We start from the raw sequence: 26,745 nt of genomic DNA on the forward strand, positions 1-26,745 counted from the left end.
TGAATTTTGTGAGTTAACAGAGATCTGATTCCTGACTTAGAGTGCTGTTCACTCCCCAGACACACTCTGCAGGATAAATCGATTGAGCGGATTAGACCAGTTCCTGAATCTTTCCTTTCACGTTCAGGTGACCATAAACCAACAGTTCAAAATTGTTAAATTTGCTTCAAGTAACTTGTTCTTGTGCATGGAATGGGGAGATGGGGATGAGGGGGCATGAGAAAGGTTTTTCGATAACAGCGAAGTAAAGTGCAAGAACAGCTTCAAATACATGTAAGCTACTTATGAGAGGCAGGGAAATGACAGCTCAAGTATTGTTGAGGGTTTTTTTTTTTAGCGTATAACAGTTCTGGTTTATAACTGTAGAATAAAATATGTACCTTATCCTCCTGGTAATCAAATTGGTAGGCAAGAAAGAAGAAAAACAAATCATTTAAAAACAAATCTGTCTGTGCTGCAGCTGTCCAACCAAACAAGCAGAAGCGATCTGCAAATTGGCTGTTAGCCACCCCACAGGTCACCTTCATATTCCCTCATACTCATAACTGCTGGAAAAACAACACTCGTATCCCACCATTGCTGAGAATAAGTTATTCAAGGATTTACTATTCAAGTATTTTTTTAAAATGCTCTAATATTACAGAAAAATTACTTTTTCTTTATAATGAATCATTCAAAACAAGATATGTACCCCTACACACATCACAGACTTTCATTTATTTAGGGCAAATATAAACATAACTTTGCTGGAGCAAAGGAAAGATGACGTATCTGTTCATTCCTTGCTGTGGTTATGAAACACTTAAATTGCTCAGATCAGTGGAAATGACTAATTCCTGGATTCACATGATACCTTTCCAGGTTGAATAACTTCTATTTTCAAAGCTTTTGCTTCCCTAAGTATGACACCAGAATGAGAGCTTTTTAGAAGATGTGCATTTCAGTGGTGGTAATCTACTCTTCCCAACAAAACATGTAGCACCTTTTAGAAGAAATCGTCCTTGTACCTCCCTACTGGACTATTAATTAAAACAATTCTTGACAATTACTGTAAATTTTCCAGTCAAATTACACACTTACTAGAGAAATGATACTGCTCCAAATGAGAATTATTTCTGCACTGTTAAAGGAGTCTGCAGAGATTCTGGCCAGACCATGAGTATCTGCCAGCTTGGTGTGATCAACATGGTATCTTTACGTGAATGCTGGTAGACTAACACAAAATTGGTATTGGTTTAATAATAGAATCTCCCAACGTGGACTGCCACAATCTCTGCACTAATGATGGATCACTGGGTTACACTTACAAAGGCTTTCAAAACCTCACCATTTTTTCTGCCGTTTTAAGCATGCTGTTAAACTAAATGAAGCACTTCAGTGATGGAACGTAACTTTACTACACAGTGCATCTGCTAACTTATTTACCTTGGGTTGAATAGCCTCTTTCTGGCTAACAAGCTGAGACCTCAGGATGAGGACTTCTTCTTTGCGTACTTCAAGCTCTTCACTTACTGAAGTCAGCTGATCCAGGAGGACTCTATAAGCAGGAGCACCAGGAGCAGTTACCTCTGGAGATCGCGTTTCTGTGAGGGCCTTCTGCAGCTCATTCAGCTCATTCTTCAGTTTTTTATTCTCAGACTCAAGTTCTTGACGCTGCAAGAAAGGGACAATTCTGTCAAGTAGCAGCATTCCAGCCACAGGTACAAAACTTGCAAAACAATCTATAGTCAATCTACGCAGATAGAAATGGTAAAAACAACGAATAACTGCAACAAATCAATGAATCTCTCCTGTATCCCTGGCCTCTGCTCTGTGGTGAATAGTACCTGGGAGGATTTCACTAACAGGGCTAACCTTTTGTCTGAAGTGCAAAATCAGAACACATAACACATAGACATGTATCATACAGATTTGACAGGAAAAAAATACCAATTTTTACAATATATTCACAACAAATAGTGGTCAGGAGGCTGAGAAGATTCTGCACCACTCAGTGATATTAGGAAATATTTTTAGTTTTAGTGGTCCTTGGTATGCAGTAATTTAAACGATGCGTGTGGAAAAGAGGGCCACGTTTATCACTGTGGTTTGGCTCAAATCAAATCGCAAGCTGTGCTAAGTATTCCAATAGAAAACAACCCCTGTTTTAGGAAATCTTTTTGTTCTGCAGCCTCAGTGACACATTCTACACCTCAAAAAGGGCAATCCTACAGTAAGATGATTGCTGGGGAATCTTTGTTCTTGTTTCTTCAGCTAATACTATGAAACAGGGGGGCTGATGTCATTTTCTGTGCCAGCACATACAATTAGCAGCAATATTCTTACTAGAAAATAACAGAAACCTTCATTTTAGAATTACCTTGAGAGATTCGTACTCCAGCTCTGCACCTCTCATTGGAGGCCTTTCCTCCTCCTGTGAAAGAATAAAGACAAATGAAAAGTAAATATCCAACCCTTTCTATTCTTTAATTTAGTTGAGGCAGGAAAAAGGAAGGGAGCTGTAATTATTTTCCTATAAAACTGGCAAACACTCATTCTGGTACTGCTGAGTGCTTTAGTTTGAATATTGGCATCATCTCCTTTCATTTACTTATGAGTTCATGACACCTAATTGGCTAATATAAATAAAATCATGTACAAATCACACTGCTGTCACTGGTAACGAAGCAGAGCAAGATGAACCCCAGGATACTCAAGAAATTCATCTGTAGAAGAGTAGTAAGACAAAATTGCCAAAACTGGTTTCATATATTTATAAGTATTTAAGGAGACCAAATCAGAGGAGAATTTCAAATAAAATCTGCTAAACGTGTCTAATCCCAGCACTTTGAATTTGCATCCTGGTTGAAACACTTCTTATTCTGCCTAAAAAGAACATTTACTTATTCTCCCCATCATTAAGTATATTTCTATATTACTATTCCTTAATAAAAAAATAATTAATAAAATAAAAAATTAATTTAATAAAAATAAAAAATGTGGTGTCTTTTTTTTCCTCTAAGTGAAGTCCCAATCACTTTGTTCCTGTTAATTTCCCTCAGAGCATAGCAAGGACCTTGGAAAACTAAATAACCAGTTCCTGGTACTAAGCACCAGGCATAAAACATGTTGTTAAATAAAGCAAGTACTAGAGGAAGATAAGGATTTGGTAAAAGCCAGTCAGCATTCACACAGCTACTGTTTCACAAGAAGAGATACTCTGGTGTCAGCATTTGATCAGCTAGGAGTCCACCTTAGCTTTAGCACGGAGAGCCTGCTCTTCCTTTCTGTCCAGTTCATCCTGCAGGGATTGCTTTTCTTGCTCCAGCTCTGTAACCCGTTTCTGCAGCTTGAGGAACAGAGACATGTCCAATGGTGCCTTTTTCTCACTTGGTTCCTGCTTTAGAAAGAACAGAAGGAAGTCAAGAAGTATTCCCCTTCCACATCACGAGGAAGCACTACAGTGAGTAAAGATGGGAAACAGACTGGGGAAAGAGAGGAACACGGAAATGTTACTTGATTCTGAGACTTGACTAGAAGCATCTAAAATATTTCGTCAGCTATCAAATGCTATTTTGGAAAAGGATCTACTACTATAAAACATATCTAAGCCTAAAGCCCAGCAAAAGAAAGCACTAGAGACTACCTAGCTGACAGGAGGTCTATAATTAAGCATACCTTTTATTCTTACTTGTTTGGAGGGGGAAAGGAGAAAAACAAAGTCTGTGGTTAGACTCACCTGGAAACAACTGTAAACAGAGGTGCTTTTTGCAGTTTCAAATTATTTCTATATCTAAATTCTGAACTCTTCAGCTACAGAGAAATCTCTACACTGACTGCAGATTTACAGGTTAGTTAGTGGGATGTGACAAAAAACAGGTATCAGAAGATATATTTTATGACTTTTATTCATTTACTATGCTAATTATACAGCCTGTTCTGAGCCTAGCCACTGGCTTTTTCGCTATTTTCTGGGCAAGGACCAGTGTTTGCAATCCAAAGGTCCACCAGAAATTGTCCATCAGCCATTTCGTACTTTATGTAGCAAGAAGATGAAAGCATTTACTGTGAACTGCAGCATAAAATTTTGAAGCCTAGAAAAGAAACTAGAAAATTAATATTAATGACTGTAGCAGAGAAGCAAGCACAGCCATTTCCACTTCATCTCCTTTTACTGCTAAGGGGAAGAGTCACAAACCACACCAACAGCTCAGGAAAAAGAAGACTCTTAGTTTTCTGGCTTTATTGGTTTGCACTGAGATGGACCCTGTTTTTTAATGTGGTTTTGTTTTAGTCTAGAGTAAAACTGGAGATTGAAATCTTAAGGGGTTAAACAAATGCAGATTTAATCTTCTCAGTGCTGCATTTATTCTCACTCTTGGGTGACTTATCCCAAAACCCCAACCTGGCTCTAGAACAGCAATTCAGGCAGTCTATTGGCCAAAGGCAAAGATGACATTTGGCTGACATGTGAAAACCTATCACAAACAGTTGCACTGTCCTTTTCCTGATTAACCACGAAGGTAGCAACATCCTTCTGAAACAATTATGCAAGGTAAAAAAAGTAAGTGGGAAGGCAAATCATGAAAGACTCTGCATACAGTATGTGTCAGCATCAATGCGCCAGGGTTTTTGCATCCATAGTAGAAAATAATGTTCTGCAGAAGCTTTCAAAACCAGTAAGGACAGCCTGTAAAAAGCAACTATGGACATAACTAACCTTAGACAGAGGGCAAATGCAGTGAGCTGTGCTATGGCTCACAGTTAAGAAGATCTCTAGAATGCACAGAAAAAGCTTTGCATCTGCAAACTGCCAAGCACAGTCAGACCACCAACCTGACAGCTCACTGCTGTGCTGGCACTCCCAGCTCTGTAGGAGAGCCCAAAAGGAGGAGTTATCTTGGAAAATATTAAGCAATGGCTCGGAGTTGCAGCACAAATTATTCATTATTATTATTCATTAGCTGAACTGAGAGAGTCATCTTTCTGAAGATTTTTAAATATCCTGGGATTTGCATCACTGCATATACAAAGGGTAGTAGTCGTGGAGTTACATTCAACTCTTGGCTTGCCATTTTCAATCCTTCAATATACAGCATACAGACTGCTCAGGAATCTCACTGGCTTTTTGAATTCCTACTTTTGTGTTGAAAAAGTGATTGTGCTTACAAACACTGGCAAGCAAATGTTTTACAGATGCATATCAAGTGGACAGCCAAATATCTAGTCTATGTCTACTGTAATACAGATGAATTCAAAGCCTACTTTCACAAAGTCTGTTTACATTGGACCATTAATAACTAGAGAATGAGGTGTTTTCAAAAAGTAAATGGGAAAAGTTGGATTAAAACATTAGATATCTGAGTATAAGGATATGGTGTTCACACACATATGAGACAGACAGGAATGAGTTCAACCATGGATCAATGAAAAATTGTGGGGTTTTTTTATAACGTTACCTCCATCCTCACTGGTAAGTCTTCTGCTTCTGTGATCTCAGAGCTAAAAGTATATTCAGATTCATTGCTACTGTGAGTGGAATCCGTTCTTTTGTGTCCAGGCTTGGGGATGCTCTGGCATGCAAATGAAAGAAATTAATACAGCTATATGGTTTTCCCTGTAACTGTGTCTTCACAGACATAAAAACCAGCTGTTATTTCACAGATATCAAAATTTGTAAGGAAAAATTTTTTGATTCTAGTCTCTCATTCCGCTAAAGCCTATGAGATGTAGTCCTCAATCAAATCTATGGAGACAGGTCAGATCCCATACCATCAAGTACTGCCGCAGAATCAAGCACAATGCAGCGTTTTGTGGGAAAGACAAGATCAGTTTACAGGAAGCACAGGCAGCAATTCTCTAACTTCCCAAACATTATATTGAAGAGCAGTTTTTCTTCCCACCACATAAAATATTCCTAGAACTACTTAAAATTTAACACTGGATGTGATGCAAACCAACCCAGCACATGTGAATAACCTCAGAGCAAAATAAGGGTGGACAGCTAATCTAATTAATCAGTATTTAAAAGGAAATATTCTCTTTTCAGGTACAAGTCACCGCCACTCAGCTGACAACAGAATAAGTTACTAACTTATACTACTAGCTTCTGCATGAACACGTTTGTGAACAGCTTTTGATTTCTCACATTTAGCCACTTACCACCATTAAGTTCATTTCATCCTTAAGATCATCATACCGCTCCTCCAAACGGCTGAACTCATTCAGCAGGTTCTGGTATCGTAAGCGCTCATCATTCAGATCTAGCTCTAGCTGCTTTGTTTCCTCCACTAGCTTCTTTTCCATCGTCTCTGCCATGGAGAACAGGAATCCAAAGTGAGAACTCCACTTCTACCTACCATGCAGTGCATCAATACTGGAGGTACAGGCATGTGTCTGCTCCACGAACACAGATGTGAAACAGTCTGCTGTTTGAAGCTGGTGTTTGGTATTTGTGCTTCTTTAGGTAAGTATCAAGCCAAATATATGAAAAACCAACACATTATTGTGTAACCACAGAAGGGTCCAATCAGCCAAGCTAATACCTTGCATTAGCAATTCCAGGAGGAAGGAAGAAGGGGCTCTTGCCCAGTGTGCATCATGTAGAAAACAAAATGTGAAATGCTTTATGCCTCAAGCACACTGCCCCTCCTCATCACAGCGGCATCCATCACAGCGTTTGCATCTGTCTACACAGTCACAGCAGCCGAAAGAGCTGCTGTAGATTAATTGTTTTAAATATTAGAGCCTCTTTTTAAAAAGTGAAACACTTATAACAGTCATCCTCACCAAAAAAAGCCCCAAACGCTTAGGACTTCATGGAAATTCAAACAGTAACTAATTCTGATGCATGTGAGTTCTTAGAACAAAGAAATGAAATCATTAAACTAAACAGGAATGCAAATTACAGCAAATTCACCCTATCTAAGCAGTAGTGTTGCTGTACAAGGTAATATGAAGTAGAAAACCTGAGTGAAGAGAACAGAACCAACCTGTTATTTCCCTCGCCTGGTCATGGATGCGGCGGTTCAGCTCCTCCTTTTCTGTTTTCAGTAATGTGTTCTGCTCTTTCAGCTCTGATACCAGCTACAGAGATAACAAAATAGTTGACTCAGAATGCAGATCAGTTTTCACCAGTAGTTCTAACAGCAACAACACCCTTGTTGTAAGAGTTCAAATACTTCAACTTCTCTTCAGAGAATGAAATCAATGAACTAAGTTATGACATCTTAATTTCCCAAATTACGTTACTTAAATATGTCCCACTGCAGATTCCCCTGCATGTTCTGCACTCCATTTTTGATCAGATGCCAAAACTGCCTTGAACCTTCAACTCCATAGTGTCATATTTTTCAGTAAAGTCCCAAAGATGCAATTGATTCCTTGAACAGAAATATTCCTAAAATAGGAACAAATTTGGTAGTTCTGTTGTATATTCCATTGCATTGAGTAACACCATAATCTAACATCTTGCCTCCACCCAAAAGTTGTGCCACTTTAACTGTGCCCAGCTTTGCCAGTTACTCATTTGTTTCTGATTACGGTTACTACACATTCACTTTGCTTACTCAAGTAATATTTTTCCTTATGTTCATCTAATCTTGAAATGTATTACTGCACATCACAGAATGATGGAATGGTTCTTCCAATATTCGAAACTTGCACTGTTATCAGCAAGTAATCTTGACAGAAAACAACCTGCTTGATATGTTCACGATTGAAGCGAAGATAAGAAGTTAGTCAAAATGTGTGGAACTAGACTGTGCACACATACACGTGTTTAATAGGCTGACTGTTTAAATTACGTAGGATATAAGCAGGTGCCTTTGAATACTGTGTATGGGACAGATTTCTGATATCTACGTGTAATCTCTCTAAGTAGGCAAAATGATTTTATGAATGCCCTACCTCTGACTAATTGAGGAAGCTTAAGTATTTGGATTTGCAAATACTTTCAATATCAAAATCTTAGTAGCTTGAATGCATATATTTACATACAAGATACAGATTTGGTACACTCTTTCACCATAAATATAGCTATTTAGGTATCAAGCCTGTTTAGGATTGACAGGTATAACATTACTTGAAAATACAGTAGAAATATCATCCACAGAACTGAAGCAATTAAGCCCAGGCAAAACCTGAGTGAACACCAGGCCCCTATAAATCTTCTCATCCATCTGAGACTGCATACTTGCCTGCTCAGTTTCATGTTTGTACTTGTCTGCCCATTCCTCAATGGTCTTCTTCTCAGACTGAGTTTGGTGCAGCTCCTTCCGGAGCTTGGCAATCTCCTCCTGAAGGCTGAGGACACGGTTGGTCGCGTTCTTAGCCTCTTCCTCACTCATCCGAAGCCTTTCCACATCACTCCGCAGCTTCTCTGTCTCCGTACTGTATGTGATCTCCAGGTTGCTCAGCTTCTCCATCAGAGATTTGTACTCTTTGTTCTTTGCAAAACACAATACAGACACAGCAGCTGTTGGAGAAGTTCTCATTTATGGGAGCCTTCTAGTTCTCTACAGAATATACCCAGACACAGGAGCAAAAGAGGAGCTTCCCCACTGGTCTTGCAGAATTGCTTAAGGAGGTGACAGAACAGTCCAGCCCCTAAGCCTGCACATTAACTTTCCAAACTAAAATCAGACAGGGAGCCCACATATATACATCAAACATGATCACCTCAACTTCCCCTTAAACTGAGCAACTGATGTGCTTCCAATGAAGTACTGACGTTAAGCGAACAGATGTTTTCTCTCAGCACTGCTGACACCCACAAACAGATGCTTTACTGTTCTAGTTCTACTGTGGCCTCCCTTTCTCTTCCATCAATGCTCTTCAGCAGAAAAGAGAACTGGTACTTTACAATGAAAACTCAATGCATTCTTCCGCGAATGGCCACAGTGCTACTGAGAAAGGTAATACAAGATTTCTGAACATGTTCCTGACGTGAGGGATCTTTTACCTGCTCATCAATTTTTCGCTGCAGCTGCATGATCTTGTTCTCCAAGCCAATGTGAAGCTTCTTGTAGCGTTCTACAGAGCGGGCCTCTATCTTCAGTTTCTTTAGCTCCCTCTTGGCCATCATGCGCCGGTAACAGCATTGCAAGTAAACAATTGCCTTCAAGGTCCTACGGTAGTGCACTCGAGCCAGCCAGCCTCTTACATGTTTCTGAATAATAATAGACTTGTGCTCCCGGAGCATCTACAGTGAAGAAAAAACACCACAAGGGATATTAGAGTTGCAAACTACACCTGCTCAGTTAAACAGACTGCATAATGAGAGGTGTAAAGATGATGTACAGAGACACCTTAGCCTGAAAAGAGAAACCTCTGGTGAAGGGTAATAAGAAATGATATGGAATCCATTTAAATAAAAAAGGACAGAAAAAGAAGACAGGAATAAAGAAGATGACAGGGAATAAAATAAAAAAGAACCAGAAGGAAAAACATGGAAGAAAGAACTGGAGGCACACTGAAGAACCAGGCATTCTTTTATGCTGATGTCAGATCCAAGCTAATTACAAAAATATATGGTACTTGTTGGCAACATTACAAATACAATCTTTTTTTGGTTTTTTTTACTGCATGTTTTATCTTGAAACATCTTAGAATCATTGACATACGCAGTGTAGGATTCAACAGTTTAAAACTGCCACACTTGATACGCAAGGCAGCTAGCAGACACTAGAACCCAGAGTCAATTTCAGCAGTTGTTCCAAACAGCAACCTTAGTCCAGCTGCCAGCCGACTGAACTACTGTTCCAGTCAGTATTCCCTACGTATCTTAGACTTGCCACCAGCGAAAAATATCTCCATTTGTTCTAATCAGAAATTTTATATTGTAATATTTCCAACTTACTCCATGGCAGAAATTTCAACTATAGCTTTGGAGTGTAAAAAAAAAAAAAGTAATTCAAAAAAGGATATTTTTATATGAAAACCAGTGCAGGATGCCAGCAACCCCCATCAGTGTGTCAGCCACAGACTTCCACTAGGAAGAGTCTACTATTTTTTGGATCCTTCACTCACTGATTCAATGAGAGATCCCCCAGGTGTGAAGCACCTGAGTCCCAGCAGACCACAGCTATGCTCAGAAAGGCTGCCCAAACCCACAAAGCTTCTAGGACTCCAAGATCTTCAGAGTTCACTTAATAAAGCTTCTGCAAATTAACCAATGTATTCTAAAGAACAAAACTACTTCAGATTTTATGGTGCTTCTTGGATTCGATAGTTTGAAGATCATAGGTAGCTCACATTCTTACACTGATTTACCACAAAGCTGGTGAGACAAACCAGTAGGGTAACAACAATTTTGTTTTCTTTTATACTTCTTAGAAAATGAACTGAGATGTGTTAGAAGCATTACATTTACAGAGCAATGAAGTTGAAAGGTTCACTAGCAAAGTGGCAAGATCATAAGACACACACACTTTCTCCCTTAGCCTTTATTTCTGAAGAAAAGAGATTTGGAATACCAGCACTCAATTAAACAGCACTCCGAGGTAAGGAAATGCCTCTCTCAGAAGTACAGCAAGTTCAAAAGCCAAAGTCCTTGTGACAGCATGTCACGCAGTTAGCACTCCCGCTTCCTTCTTACATGGTTCCTGGAACACTCCTTCAGGTTACCCATGGATGCCTGAGCAGCTCCAATACAAGTAGCTTTCATCAACATTTTTACCCCAAGTTTGAAAGCAGCAAGTCCCATCAAATACCTCCATTGTGCAGGCCTGGTCCTCATCTGCCAGTGAGTTCTCACACCCATGGAATCCAGTGAGGAACCCTGCCACTCCAGGGTGAGAGGATCAGGAAAGTCACTTAATTTACCAGGTATTTCCCAGGAAAGCTCATGTAAAAGCTATGGAGGAACTCAACTCCTTGCTAAGATGAGAAGCTCATCACAACGTCTCGGGAGAAGCTTTCCCCAGGATGTGTGAAATAGATGATTCAACCATTTCAAATTCCTTGTATTAGCCACGTGCCTGCAACACATGACCTCCCTTCTAACAACAACAACAACAGGTACCTTTCACAATCCTACTGAACAACTTATGCACCCTACATTACTTACAGAGTCACGGCTCAGCCCAAGTATGCTGTCATGGGGCAACCTTTCAGTTTCACTCATTTGCAATCAGCGTGAACTTCAGCACAACCGTGTTTACCTTCCCACAGCACGCAGAGCCCGTGCTGCTCTCTCTGGTCATGCCTGTAGCTCAACTTTAATACAATCCATCTTAGGAGGACAATGTATACACAGCACACTGCAGGGGCACCTGTCAGAACTTCACATTTTACCACGGTGAACAATTCACTGCTCGAGGGCGATAATCCCTTAACAGGCACGTCCACCCACCCCTTACAGGGACCCCTCTGGAAATCTACCATCTCTGCTAAGAGAGAATATAACAGGTTCATAAAACTCTGTCTACAGGACAGATGGGGTGGGTATCACTCATGCGACTAACTTCAGGCATAGACAATCATCTGTTTTTTAAGGATGGCTTTTAGTCCACATATTGCTGTGACCCATGTCTCACTTTGTCACATCTGTCAGATCACCGTTAAAAATGCATCTTGTATAATCTCACAACACAAAATATCATTTGTAATAATGAAAATGCTAAGAATTCCAATAAGAAGGCAAACAGGTACCTGCACGAAAGAACAGCCAAGTCTTACTACTTAAAAATTCTTATCAGGATTACTTGTTTTCATACTTTATGGTTTGTGTTACAATGCTGTAATTTAGACACATTCATATGTGACTAAGTAGACCAGTTTAATACGAATGGAAAATAAACAGAAGCTTCAAAAGTAAAAGAGAAACACATGGAAGCATTAGTTGGCTTTTGGTTATATTCCTCCAGTATCTACTTGCTTGGGGAAAAAAACAGAACTCTTCTGGTTCATTTTTCAGCAAAATATAAGCTGCCTTTTGAGCCTTGTTAAAACAATTAGTAGACAAAAGTGCCATGAAACATATTGGCATTTTGCAGTTTAACCATCTGAATCATAATTTTGTTTCCAGCCCTGTAACTATTCATTTTTCAATTGAATTTTCATTTTTTATCAAGCATAATCAGGAAAATTCCATCAATATCACTAGGACAAGGTTATATCAATTGCTTCCCAAACAAAACCAACAAGATATTAAGCAAACAAACAAGCCCACAGCCATGCTTAAGTTTTAATCTATTTTTGTGCGTATCTCTCTGCTGACATTAATCTCCTTCAGTATCTTCCATCAGCTGTTTTGGAACCACTGAAATTAGGGATGGAATAGGAATAGTAGTGCATCACATACATGTATCAATGTGAGCAACACTGATTCAGACTCACAGAGGCACATTCACACAAGGCTATTCTCAGCATTTAAGTACCTCAACACTCTATATAACAAGTGAAAAAGTGAGAAATGCTGTAAATCTCTGCTAGATTCTCCACTGACTGTACTGAAAGTCTAGGTATGTCCATATCAGATGACAACGTGAATATCTCTAAAGCGACAAGTTCACCAATAGCAGTATCAGATCTTTCTTACTTGCAGGTGCTGCCCTTCAGTCTATGCTGTGATACTTCATTTGTGCATTATGCGTAACAGCACGCACACAAACGTTTCAGATTTCCAGGGGGGCAGCACAGCACAGCTTCGTCCTAAAGGTACGAGGAGATTAAGGTAGAGAGAAGAAGTAAACCATGATTTCTTACCATTTGGTACTTATTCCTGGCCATGTAACCTCTCAAGAGAGCCTGAAGAGCAATAGTAGCAGCTCGCATGCATTGGTATTTTTTGTGGACCACATACATGCGCTGGAACTTCTGAATAGTGATGGCAGCCCGTGTTCTCCGGAGGAAATTGGCATAGCTAAGAAAGAAAAAGATTACAAACACCACCTGTAATTATTTCCAGTGCTTGAATGCTATTTTTTTTTTACAATCTGTAACTTTACCCTCTTTCTCAAGAGCCACATTTTCTACTTCCATTTCTTCCTAATGCTGTCAGTGATGCAGCATGTTTACTTGCTATCCTACCATATGGCAGTACAATAGCAAACTATGAGAAACCTTGCTAGGTTTTATGGGGAAATGTTTTCGCTTCCTCCAAGAACTCTGCTATAGAACTGACAAGATAAACTCAGCCTCTCATCACCTTTTCTCCAGCTTTAAAGCTATTTCCACTATGTTGCTTTCCAGATCTCCTCTTAACCTCAACTTGTAGAAAATGTTTGCTTGTTCCTGGCCCTCTCAGCAAGACAATTACAAACCACCTTGACAGAAGCCTCTTCCTGAAGGTTGATTCTTAACAGTCTTCATAACCACCCGTCTTTGAACCTGTACTCCTACCCTTTTCTTTGACCCATCCACAGCCATCCCTCAGGAGTCAATCCAAACAAAGGATGCTTATTGATGTATCTCCCTTCACTGCTACACTCTAGATGAGGAATGGCTTTTCCAGAAGGACAGTCAGACCTAGCTGAGAGGGCACATGGAAACTGGACAATAATGACTCAGCCAAGAGTGCTGTTTTACCTCACCTGCAACATATCTACTAGTACTACTTGTACTCTGCTCTTGCTAATGACATACAGTTCAAAGCATCATACAGTCAGGGTGCTACTGTGCTCTCAGGAAGTTCAAAAGCAGGCAGGACAGACACATTCATATTCAATTTCCTTAATTTCTCTGGAAAACTGTTTCCTCTCAGCCAGTACAGGAAGGAGAGAACAAATGTATCACATTTAAATGTCCTACTTAAAGGGATCTGAATTGAGGCTACTGTGGGTTTTCCCACGAGCATTGCTTACCATCGTGCTTGGTACCCTCTGACATATCTCTGAATGGTGATGGCAGCCTTCCTCATACGCATGTACTTCTTGCGCATCAGCCAGCCTCGGATTGTCTTTTGGATGCGGATGCAGGCAGCTCTCAACTTATCTGCCCTTATTTTTTCCAGATAGGCTACTTGACCAGCCCGGAAAAATATTTTTGTCTTACCAAACTGGTACTTATCCTTGTCCTATTTTCAGAGGTAAAAAGAGGATCAGTTACAGCATAAAGTGTTAGAGCCTTAAAAAAGGCATGAAGGGCTAAATGAAAGTATGGTTAGCAAAGAGGCAAAATTATCTGTGTAATATTTCAAGTAAACCTAGACTTAAGTAGAGGAGGAGTGTATTTTCTCTGTATGATTCTGTTAATAAACTAATAAAACAAGGCCACAAATGGCCTAACAGAGTAACTGAGATTTTTGCTTACAAAGACTGTAAGTGATGTGGAAGGCTACAGGAGGTGACAAAGGGGCCCAGAGGATGAAAGCAATACAGCCAATGCACATATACAATTTCCTACTTAAATAGTAGATGACACCTTTGAACAGTCCATCTTCAACCATATTACACAAACAAAACAGCTGGGGCTCCAAACACGTATGCATCATCCAGGACTAAGCCAGAACAAAGCATCTTGCTGCTGCTCAAACACAGCTGAAATTTCAAAACTAAACCAGAAAGAGAATACGCTACCACTACAGGCTGTAGTACTCCTTGGAGGGAAAAGCTGAGAATACACCCGAGTACATTGAAAAAAACATACTTTGTTCATTGTCTGATGTCAAAAGGACCAGCAGTCAAAGAGCTACAGCTTAGGATACACTTAGCACTATACATTAACGCTATAAATGCAGACACATACATATAACCAGGAGACTAGCTAAGTCCACCCAATGACACAGAATTTAAGGACCTTAAGTCCCCAGCCTACCCGCACAGAATTTTTCTGTTTCCATAAACATCCTCACATAGACGTTGCACTATGGCAAGGTAAGTGCTCTTGCTTTTGTATCTTCAGAAAACTTTGCTTATTTCTCTTCCTAGCTGACACTTCTGACTAAGTCTCAGTTCACCACCTTCTACTGGGAATAGGCTGGAACTCTCTTTGGAACCTGCCTGCCCTCCACTGTTCATCAGTCCTTAAGAAATCCCAAGAAACACATCAGTTCAGGTGTAACGCCGGTGTGGTGTGGACGGTGGTGTGGACGTCATTCACAGCCTGGAAATGTAGGGCTGCAACCGGAGGTAGGAGGCAAAGCAGGAGGCTGCTGAGGCAGAAGGATAGCCATGGTGCTAAGCAGGAAGACAATGTCACGAGGATGAAAGGAGTGAAAGAGGCTGACTTCAGCACAGGAGCACAGAGGAGCAATGTGAAAAACACAAACACGTACACAGACAGAAACACCTCCACATTAGAAAACCTCCAGATAACTATACCTTTCCTAAGGTGTGGTTAACGCACCTTGCCGTTAAGCAAGATAAGGTTCACCCTCAACCTACTCACACTAAGAAAATCACTGTCTTCCTTTCCTGAGATACACTGGGCAATTCTACAGTTCCTGTACTAATAAAATAGGTTAGTACTATGTACAAGTACTAGAATAGTGTGGCTATGAGCGATGCTATCTTTACTCCTTCAGATTCCGAATGCTGACAGTACTAAGTAAGTCTAGTACCAGAATCAGCTTCTCCAGGACATTTTTACACGTCTGCTTTCGGTCACCAAGGACATCTCTCTGCTTCATCAGAACACGGTAACGGCTGAAGAACTCTTGGTACGTCCACCTGCCCCAAAAACACAGACATTGTCAGTCCCAGCAATGAATAATTCTCTTCAGAAGAGCTGCAGGTGAAAGCAGTCTAAAAAGCAGCAAACATACCTGGAGGGGAAGCCAGCTGCACTGATTCGGATGGTCTCCAGGACACCACAAGCTCTCAGCTGCTGCACTGCCCGCTTTTCATCGAATCTACATAGGAATAAAAAGAGCCGTGGGTATGGCACCAGTTTTGCATTACAGGGACCTGTGGCCCTGAGCACACCTAGGACAGGAGTGGCAGAGAGGGGGAACAGGGGTGGGATGGGATGGGTGGTTAACAAGTCTGGTCAGTGCTTTTGCAACTCAGTGACAAAAGAGGACAGCCTGACTGCTGCAGGCTGCTCATCCTGGCCTGCTTCCCACTGGTCTGCTCAATAGCCATGGAGTCTTTGTGTGCCTGGACTTTAAACAGGCTTGGGAGAAAAGCTCTAAGCAAGTTCATATACAAAAAAAAAAAAAAAAAAAAGGAATAAGACACTGGAATCTGCAAGAGCAAATTCTGCAAATAACTCAAGGAGCGCAAACTGCCAGTCACATTTAAAACAGCTAGCAATAAAAATGCTGGTATTTCTTTTCATATATCACCATAAACAACAAAAAAGCATCAAGAAGTATTTCTCCCTCTATTAATATCCAAACTGTAAGTAAGTACACGTACAAATGCACAAGTCCTTAACAACAGAAAGGAGACAGACCACTCCCGAGTAAGCAAGGTTTAGCAGAACCTGGATCCTCTGAGGCCCTGGGCAAGTCTCTCCCCTGCACAGGCTGTATGACCCATACATGAACCAGCTTACGTGAACGGGAACTTGAAGTCGTTGGGCTTTATACAGCGCACGTAGTGTGGGGTTGTGGCGTTCAGGGTTTCCATCAGCAGGTGGAGAGAGTTTCGGAACTTTGTGAAAAATGAAAAAGGAAAAATATCAGGGAATAGCCTCAAAGTTTGAGATAACCCCAGGACGTTGACCTAGGGATATCTGCTTATTTGTAGTAACGCTTTCAGTGATAAACACCAGCCCGTTTTTGTTATGGCAATGGGCTTTTGTTTCAGGTATCATCTTTGGGTGAATTATCTTACAGTAAGACTTCTAAATGTTAGGCTTTACAGCATGTGATGAATTACAAAAACATTGGATAGACAGGGTTATTTTCAGCTTCTGACTGTCTCATCTACCCTTATCTTTGCCTAATCCATCTCTTCATGACTAAACTTCACAGCACATTACTAAATAGCCATTTAATTTTAAATACATTTAAATCAAATTTAAAATCAACAGAGTAGTAAGAAAAAAAGTATCAATTTCTTCAGCTCTACTGATCGCAATGTCAGTCCTACTGAAGAAAACCTTGGAAGTCCACTATCAGAGAGTTTTAGGAGCTTTACCTTAAAAGCAGCATCATGACCACAAATATCCAACATACTGCAGTAGATCCTTCTAACCACAGGATATCGTATTAGATAAAGAAAGCACATTTTAAGATGTCTTAAACATATTGGTATGGATTTCCTTCTTTCTGCTGAACTCATGATTCTACATCAACCTCTATTTTTACATAGAATATGATAAAAATCACTTTTGTATTAGCTTTCTTTAAAATTTATTAATCAATTAATGTGGTTGGTTGATAGGAGCAGTACAAGAGCACCCCTAACACTTCAACTCATAGTTCCAGTCTGACAACAAAACTGTCAGGGCCTTTGCAAGCTTTAAGATACTCTCTGTCTGCAAAATCAGAAAATAAAGATAGCTGGGCAGGGGTTCCCTTGTATGAATTGCAGAAGACTGGAATTTGCAGCCTGCACCACAAACACATGCCAGGCAGATCGGCACTCTGTACAGTTGCACAAATATCTATTCTTATTCCCACCCACAGCTTGCCAGAACTTGCCTGGGGAAGGTTATAGAGAAATTACAAATACCCAAATCAAACATTCTCTGAATTCCCTGATTCTCACTCAGCAGTGTGACTAGCTCATGACACTGCACAGACACTATGCTATTATCTTTGTTGGGGGATCAACAACCAGCCAAGGCAGTGGACAAAGCCCAGGCATTTTTGGTGATTTCATCAGAACTCTGAACGCTTGAGAGATGTGGCTGGTTCATCCTCAAGAATTGGCAGGAGACCCTGATACAAAGAACTTGTGCTCCCTCAGAGCTAGTTTATATTCCAGGCTGTCCAATAGTAACATACAAAGAGTTACCCACACAGATCTCCTGGAAGCTCCAGGCAAAAGAAGAATGCCACCACTCACCAGCAAAGTGGTGCAGGCTGGCAAACAGATAAAAAATGAGTACTAAACTGTCAAAAAAGTTCCCCTTGGCTCCTATGTACAGTCCGAAGGACAATCTGTCACATATAAAGCACTGACTGGGGACATGACCATCTTGAGAAAGCATCTGTTAAATCTGTTGAGTGGAAAGCACTGATCTGCATGCTTTTAATAGAATTCTAGGACATACACATAGACATTTTATTTTAGCCCATTGATAACTAGAACCAAGTTGTCTGGGGACTGAACTCCCGCTTCTGATTTGAGTCAGAAAATGTGGCAAGTGATCAAAAGGACCCAGTATAAGAATTTCAAAGCTTCTCAGCATCCAGCGCATTAAATCTATTTTGAAAAACATGAGTTTTTGTTTTGGCAGCACAGTAAGAACTGTACCCTGACACTGTGGCCCAAAATGTGTTTCCAATTAGAGTTACTTGCTCCAAACTGTCAGTCATAATCAGCTGCACTTGTCTCGAAATCACAAGGTATGCCAAGAAGCACCAGCACACCTTGAGACAAAAAAGACAGAAGGAGGTAGAGGGAGATATTATCCAATAGAGCTGCATCTTCAAACTCACCTGATGTCCCACAGTTTTCTTATGCTCCTTGCTGGCTTGACCTGGCCTGGCCTTGGCTGGTTTGACAGCCGTTCGAGACAAAGGCACGCGCCCTGAAGGGGTTGCTGATGTGGGACTGATGGCCTTCTCCTCATCCTGGAACAACTCCGGTAGCAGCTTAAACTGGTGTGATAGCAGAAAACATACAGAGGGTAAGAATCCAGAATGTGACTGTACCTGTTCATGCTTAAGGTAGTTAGAATCCAGCCTGGTTTTGCAAGCACTAAGTTTTTGTTGAACTCCACATGGGGACAAATGCAACAAAGCATACAAGCTCGTAGTATAGCAAGTGGGCCACGATTTAATACTAAAAATGTTGTGGGTTTGATCAGTGAGTCTCCTTCTGAAGATAAAATTCTGATTTAAGTTTTTTTCATAGAGCCAGCAATAGCTTCCATGTGAACCTGTTAGATACTGACAGCAGCTTCGTAAGTACCAATTGCAGTTATATATGGCTGCTTTGATCTAAGAAGGAAACAACAGGGTCCTCTTATATTTCGGTGGTGCTTCAAACTCCTTGGTGTTTGAGAAATATCTAGGACACTGAGTTACCCAGCAGGCAACAAAGAATATTCCCGCTTTATCACTCTAAATCGAAATAATCAACTTGAAAGAGGAACCACCAACTAAAAAAAAAACCACTAGCCAAATTTATCTGACTGAAGATCTACTCTCAGGCTATTGGGAGTGGAAGAAAAACATGAAACACTTTTCCAAATATCACACAGGGCTTCCAGTTCCCTTTCTTTAATTGCTACAAAATACACCCATATATAATAGCTGCTTTGAAGTAGCTTGTAACTAAAAATAACACCACCAGGTCTTTCTACTGACAACCATAACATGTGAGAAGCATTATGAGAGTAAGAAAATCTGAACTTCTCTACCTGCCAGTGAATAATATTTTATCTAGCATCTGTGCATTTTCTCCCGACAGGAACATTCGCTTGTCAGTGCTAGAAAGTGTTTGGGCTAAGTACAACCTAAAGAACAGAAAAATTGGTTTTGCCTTATAACACTTGGTGAGCATTCACTATACCCAGTGAAACATGCTGCGCAACAAAATGGTGCTTGTGCTCTGCGGTTGTGCCAGATGGGCTAGCAGAAGGCATCAAACACTCCTCAGCAGCATCCAGCATAGCACTCCAGCATAATATAATGACTACAAATGCCGCAAAGGTATCCTAAATTCCTGGACTAGAAAAAAAAGGAGTTTTGTACCTTAGCTTTATCTCACCTGAGTGTGCCAGATTAGGAGTACGATCACCTTAGGTTACCTCTGTAGCTGGTGGAAGAATGACATTTCTAGGGGGTGATTTAGCCTGTCTCCTTATACTCAGCAGAGTTCAGGATGATCAGGCCACCACCACCTCATTCAGCTGCCTGCGGTCAAATGAAGTGAGTCACTATGCACAGGCATCTGAGCTACAAAGCCAAGTCTTTTCATCCCATACAGAAACTTCTTTGAATGCAATATGCTTCGTTGGAAACTCCTGATGCTCTCACACACCAGGGGTGAGGGTGGGAAGGCGTCCTTAGTGTCTCGACTGCAGATGGATGAGCTCTTCTAAGCTACCAGTACCTAAGCCTCATTCCCTTTTTCCAACCCTGGAGAAATCTGTCTGTAAAAAATGGGCAAGTGCATTTCAAAGGCCTCATTTTCATAGACACTGCCTTAGCTACTGCATGAAGAAGGAAGGAGCAATGCATGGCCTTCTGCAGCAGAGGTCAACAGGAAAGCATTGCTGAGATCTTCCAGACAGTGAGGGCATTCATGTTTTCATTGGGTTTTGGCTTTCAGTATTTTATCAATTTTCTTTGCTTTGCAGAACACTGGGAGTGTTCAAAGAGAGGGAAAACACTGATCAAAGGGCAGATAATTCACATGGTACAAAACAAGCAAGCAAGCATTTCTTCCCTGTATTTTTTTCCAACAACTGAACAGACAAGCTGCTAACAGTCTTACAGATCATTTCTTTCAATATAGAGCCACGACAGAAGACTTTAACAACATGCCAGTAGCAAGCATAGAAGCTGGGGACTGTTGTATTCCTTTCATGATACATGCGTGGAAACCAAACTAGTTCAAAGAGGTCCTCTAAGCAGATTTATACAGAAGGCCAAAATAAACAGCTAAACACTACAGTGCTTGCCAAGAGCAGTGTGTGTCATGCACTTTGGAGAGGAAAGAAGAATTCAAGCTGTATGTGAGAGTGGGCATGGGCAGGATGACAGATGATGCATTCAATTTAGAATTACCTTCTGTTGAATGTGCACAGCAAACCCAAAACACAGCAACAACAAAAAGAAACAAAAATCAGAAATGCAATTCCACTACACTTACTAACCAAGAGGGACTGTTGGAAAATTAAAATGAAACTTTCTTCTGTTGAAAATCTATTTTCTTCACAGTTCTTTTTTTTTTTTTTCCTAATGCTAAAAATGCTAAAATTTACCACTGGGGAAAAACCATGTTGTTTCTTAGTGTTTAGACTGAACAGACCCAGCCTACTGTGCCTGCCCAAGCTGTTGCCATGCTCTTATGACAGCTATGTCCCCACTGTACCTTACTCACTGCCTACATGCCCATAGCACTGCTGCACCTCCCTGCCAGCATCTCAAGGATGCCACCCACCTCCCCTGCCAGCAAGTGACTGCATTCAAACCACAACAACACTTTTCTCTGTGGAAATTTTGATGTGTTTTTTCATTATGTTTTAATCATTTAGCTTCATATATCTGCTCGTAATAGAAGCAAAGAGGAAAGTGTTGGCTTTCCTGATGGAACAGCATAATTTTAAACAGCCTGTCCTTCATACCCAGCTTCCTGGGCCATTACAGCTAGCAAATTCCCAACAGCCACCACAGTACAATGTCGAGTTAATTGCCTTTACATTTCAGAAGAGCACAGCTAGCATTTCTGTCATTAAAAAAAGCAGACAACGCTATTGAAGGTCTGTTCTGTAACATTGCTTCATGCAGTATTTTTCTATTCAGATGTTATCTTCCCTTCATAGACATGAAGAAGGCAAGACTCCACAAATTCTGGTTTGTGTCCTTAGGGTCTATACATTTCATTCCTCTCTCATGTTGCTTCTGGAACAAAACTTGTTTCTCCTCCAGAAATTTTCTGCTTAATTATCAGGCCACAAGTAAGGACCTTCCGTCTTCACATTACAAAATTAAGGCTAAACTGTTAAGCCTTCTTATACTATTATAGTACATTAGTACTTGTGATGCCTTTACAGAAAATATAGCAAGGTTTTGTGAAAAGTAAAAAAAAACAACCCAAAATGCCAAAAACCAACCACCAAAATAACCACCCCAAAAAACCCCCCAAACACCAAACATCCTCACCCAAACAGAAACAAACCCAAACCAACCAAAAAAACACCCCTCAAACAGTGAAACCAGTGGCTAAATATAGACTGATTTTACATGGAGAATATGAAGCTACAGGATTTCCTAAACTCATACAGATATTCAAGTAAAATACAAACTATGTTCAATTTCACTTGATCTGATACCACGAGGAAAGATTTGTTAGGTTTATAAGGAATTTTATATGACCTTTAGTTCAAGGATTCATAACTGCAAAAGAAGGCAAAAAATGCTTATACTAACCTTACTTGATTTTAGGACCTTAATTTGTTCTTCATAAACTGTGTCTTTATTCTTTTCCAAAAAGCCTTCACATTGATATTCCACCTGAAATCCATTATTTTACAAAAAGCAAAGAAGTAAGTATTAAAAGTATTTAATAAGAAAATTTTGCATGGAATTCATCAGTTACAACATTCGCATTTAACAAAGATCATTCTTGTGGCTGTTATAAATACCAGCTCCCAAGTGCATCGTTGTTAAATACAGATTTTCTTCAAGGAGAGTGTTTTCCAGTAAAATGTAGAACATTAAAAGATATAGAGATGAATACTGTTACTGCATTATACCAGATACATTTCACTGCTGAGAGATGCTTGTGGTAAGACAGCATGATTGAATGGTTACTGCAAAGGTGAGGACTCAAACTGTGTCTCGAGCATCTCCTTCACTGAAGTTATCACGGCTGCAAAACTGTGTGAAATCCAGATGCAACCGAGAACAAAGTATCTTATCTTGTTAGCTGAGAGGCAGCACGTGGATCTGCCTGCAGCTTATTATGAAAATGCCTCACTTGTACTCAGAAAGACTATTTTTACCAGAAGCAATAAAAAGCCTGAGTGTTATGACAATAGATAACAATCCTCTATCACAAGGCCATGGAGTCTCCTGAACCAAAGAACAGCCAGACCTTCAGATAAAAACCTGGTATTTATTTCACTGTCCTAATTCCAGGCTGAACAGAAACCAGAAACTATTGTCACAAGTCTATACCTCAGAATTCTCTATTAATTAAGTATGCTAACCCTCATGAAGTGTCAGATGCTCAGTCTTCAATCTCGTATCAGCAGAAGCGCACACTATAAAACACATGAGCAGACCCTGGCAGCAATTTTGTTCTTCAGAGCAGACTGACAGCATCAGCAGTCCTCTTTCAGCACAGCCATTTATCAGTGCTCACACAGTGACAACATACCCTGAGGTGCAAACCATTTCAAACAATTCCTGGGAGGGGAAGGCAGCGGATCTCCCACGGTCTTTCCACAGCTAAATCCCGCTCTGAACATTGCCATTAACGTTCTTACTGCGGGAAATAATGCCACGAGAGGGCAGCAGAATCTGCCTTCTCCCAGAGAAGACAACATCACGGCGCAGGGGATGCCAACCTGCCAGCTACAGCTTTATTTTTTCCTTCAAGATGTCTGTATGCGTTTACGTAAGCACACAGGAAAAGCATAAAAAGCTTAGCACAGACAGCCCATCAGAGCTTAGTCAATACCTGCTTGGAGCTACTTCTAGCTTTACTTGGCCCTCACTGCTCAAATTAGGCACAGGAAAGCCTTGTTTTCAAATACCAAAGTTTAATCTAATGAACAGTATATGAAATACTATTAAATCCTTCTTGTTCTCTCATCCACCAAATAAAAGAGAACTCATGAACACAAACAGTTACAGAGATGTTCTTGCTGCTTTCATTAAGGTGACACTAGACGCAACAAGAACAGGGTCCATAAACTCCAGAACCTGGGAAAAATCAAGGGTTGGCCAATAAAGGCTTCCAAACCCCCACGTCACTATGTAGAGACCTACTGATAAGAATCCCTGAGTTTTCCAAACTTTTTCTTGGCAAAGCTGGTAACATTCTGAGGCAGCTTCTTTGTTTAACAGGACAATTAAACAGGATTTTAAATTGTATTTCAACCTCAGGAGTTGCTCAGTTTGACGATGCCCTGTGGGAGCTGTACGTGCATGCACTCCACTGAGGCACCCCTCGCCTGGCTTCCTAGAAGTAGCTGTTCACTGACCAGCAGAGGGGAGGGTAGCAGCAGCACACGATGCTCCAGCAGTAAGAAGGGTGTGTTAGCCTCTTTCCTGTTTGCACATTAAAGTGGAAGCAAAACCATGTAATTTCATCATTCTTTAGCTAAAACTGCAGTGAGATATATATAGAAATACACAAATGCTTTGTGTATTTCTATAGCATAACTGGAATGGATACAATTATGCTGTGAATTGCAAATACCCAGGCTGTCATGTTTTGAAAAACGGTGGTTCGTGGTTACAGCATGTGACAGGAGTCAGGAGCTCTTGTTTGTGTTCCTGGCTCTGCACAAGCTGCCAGGTCAAGTTTCTTCTCCCGATCGGGTGTACAGGCAGGCACACATTCTGCAAGAGGCTGAGCAGAGCCAGAGATGCTGCTGTCCAGTTGCTGCCAGCAACAGCCACCCACCCCAGGATCCCCCTGCCTTGCATTACTCAGCAAGTCCTCACCTTGTCAGCAAAGTGCTTGATGATAAAAGCCTTATTTGACATACGTGGTTTTTCAAAGAGGGCACATTTATTCAGATGAGTATTGTACAGTTTCTGGGCCCAAGTGTCATCCGAGCCTTTTGGCATCTATGGAAGAGAACACACAGCCATTTAAAATGTCTTCAAAACTTTGCAGTAGCAAAAGAAACTAAGAAAATGGGGGACAACATTTAGTGGTTTGCTTTCAAACTCCCAACTCCTTGGATTTCCAGCATGGAAGCCACTAACCAGCTATGCACTTGCCTTTCTAACACTCTGGACTGGAAGTAGTCAGCAGTTGGTGTAGTGGCTATGTGACACACTAGACACTAAGAATGCTTCCAGTGTCACACACTTGAGGGCAGGGATCCAAGAGGTATGTTATATCTAACTGAACAGCATCTTAGTGGGTCAGAACTCATCCACCACAGGTAGAGATTTCTTGTAACGCTGTCTGATATACAAGAACCCTTAGCTAGGTTTCCACTGAAGTAGACACCATGTGCCATCCCCTGTACATGGCTTAGCATAATTACAACTAAGATAAAAGACAAAGGTGAGACATCAAGTGAGAGGTGATTTGGAAAAATCTGATAGGAACAAAGACTGCACTTGCTACACTTGGGAAAGGGAGAGTTGCCAGAGTCAAAACAAAGGTCAGTTGGAGATCCAGATACAGATACATGATGGAGAGGAGAGGAAAAAACAATTGAGTAAAACCATTTTTTCTCCTCCAGTAATTGCCAATTCTGTTTGTTTGTTCTCCAAATCCTTTCAACAGCAGTGTCAAAATGATGGCTGTATACAGATGACTTTTCCCTGAAGCAGGACAGCTGACGACCTCTTTCTCTGTGAAAGCCCGTGTACACACACCTTGCACTCCTCATCCAACAGATCCAGAATTCCCATTTTGGCCTCTATGAGGTTGATGCAAGGCTGATTGTCGTAGAAATCAATCAAGGTCCATGGTATTTGTTCCTTCATATATTCTTCTTGTTCTAGCTTAAAGACATGCTACAGGGCGAAAAGAAAACAGTTTTCTGTGAAATAACATGCAGAATAAATATATCGAACTCTCACTTGAATTCATCTTGACACATTAATCCAGGCTGTCAAGTAACACACTGGTTCAACTGAATAAACCTTTTAACAAGTAAGCGTACGAAAAATAAATTAACCTTTTTTCCTGGCCTAAAAACAACAGACTAAATTAAAGCACTCATCCATACTCTTTGCAAATAAAGTCTGTCTTCTCTTATCTTTTCACTGCATTGCTCCACAATTATTATAAACTGTTTTATTAAAAGAAAAACAAAACAAAACAGCACAAACCCCAGAAAAAGCCTTAAGTGCAGGAACAGCAACTTATAAAGCAGGATGCGCCGCGCATTTATGATTTCTGAAGTTATGAATACTGCTCTATTTCAAGCAAAACTTCACTATAAATACTTCTGCATTTCCTTGTAAAAGAACAGAGCTCCATTTTCTCTTAAATGGCTGACACACTGCATTAAAATACACTCTTCAGCAAAGCCCTGCGAGAATGACTGTAGGAGTATTAGCGCAAGAAATCCTTTAAGTAACATTCTGTGCAAGATTTACCTGGCGCAAAGATCAATCACAATGTAGTTTTATATTTATTCCAAAATATTATCACAAAAACCTGCACAGCTGTAATGAAATGTGCATGGATGAATTAAAACTTCAGGAAACAAGAAGGTAAGAAGCTACTAAACAGGCAAACTGTGGTCTTAAGAGCACAAAAAGACTGCTGACTCCAGTTATTTTAAATGATGTTTTACCTCCCATTTGAATTTTAAAGCACGCTAACTCCTCTGGCAGGCAGAACAGAGCTCAGAGCATACCCCACCAAGCAGCAAAGAGCCATGCTGTGGGTTCAGGGCCCACCTCAAACACCAGTATTCATGGAGCCAGCCTCGGCTGCCTTGAGCTTAGTGCACAAGCCCACAAACACCTCGAAGACAGCAGAGAACTACCCTGACAAAGCAGTTTATCCCTTTTATTTCATTAGCTTAACACCATCCTTTCCAAAGCAGTGCTCCTTAACAGCGCCCGCGGGAGCCATTCCCACCCTGCCGCTTAATGGCTGTGTTACATGCCAAGTTAATTCCTGACTGGAAAGCCAATGGTAGTGTTTCGCTGATGAATCATACCCAAGTCCTGACAGAAAACATAAAACCATTTCTTCACTGTAAAGGAATTAGCAATTACATGGTGAAAAATGTCTTCAGGTCCATTTGTCCTTATGGCTGTGTGTGGTGAGGCAGGGGAAGGGTGCCCAGGGAGGCTGTGGAGGCATGACTGGTGGCTGGGCAGTCCCT

General features: G+C 40.7%; 1 protein-coding gene across 1 annotated transcript in view; it reads right to left on the reverse strand.

Annotated features, from left to right (window-relative positions):
- The window catches only part of MYO5A (myosin VA), a 91,528-nt gene that overhangs the window by 21,074 nt on the left and 43,709 nt on the right, over positions 1-26,745 (reverse strand). The window contains 17 exon segments of the mRNA XM_065688763.1: positions 1,426-1,653; positions 2,360-2,413; positions 3,233-3,376; positions 5,439-5,552; positions 6,142-6,290; positions 6,972-7,065; positions 8,178-8,426; positions 8,942-9,181; positions 12,688-12,844; positions 13,785-13,996; positions 15,482-15,590; positions 15,686-15,772; positions 16,420-16,517; positions 18,476-18,637; positions 22,139-22,222; positions 24,386-24,511; positions 25,277-25,417. Of these exon segments, the coding sequence (XP_065544835.1) occupies positions 1,426-1,653; positions 2,360-2,413; positions 3,233-3,376; positions 5,439-5,552; positions 6,142-6,290; positions 6,972-7,065; positions 8,178-8,426; positions 8,942-9,181; positions 12,688-12,844; positions 13,785-13,996; positions 15,482-15,590; positions 15,686-15,772; positions 16,420-16,517; positions 18,476-18,637; positions 22,139-22,222; positions 24,386-24,511; positions 25,277-25,417 (2,448 nt within the window).

This window comes from Lathamus discolor, chromosome 8 (genome assembly GCF_037157495.1).
Source record: "Lathamus discolor isolate bLatDis1 chromosome 8, bLatDis1.hap1, whole genome shotgun sequence".
Taxonomy (NCBI): Eukaryota; Metazoa; Chordata; class Aves; order Psittaciformes; family Psittacidae; genus Lathamus; species Lathamus discolor.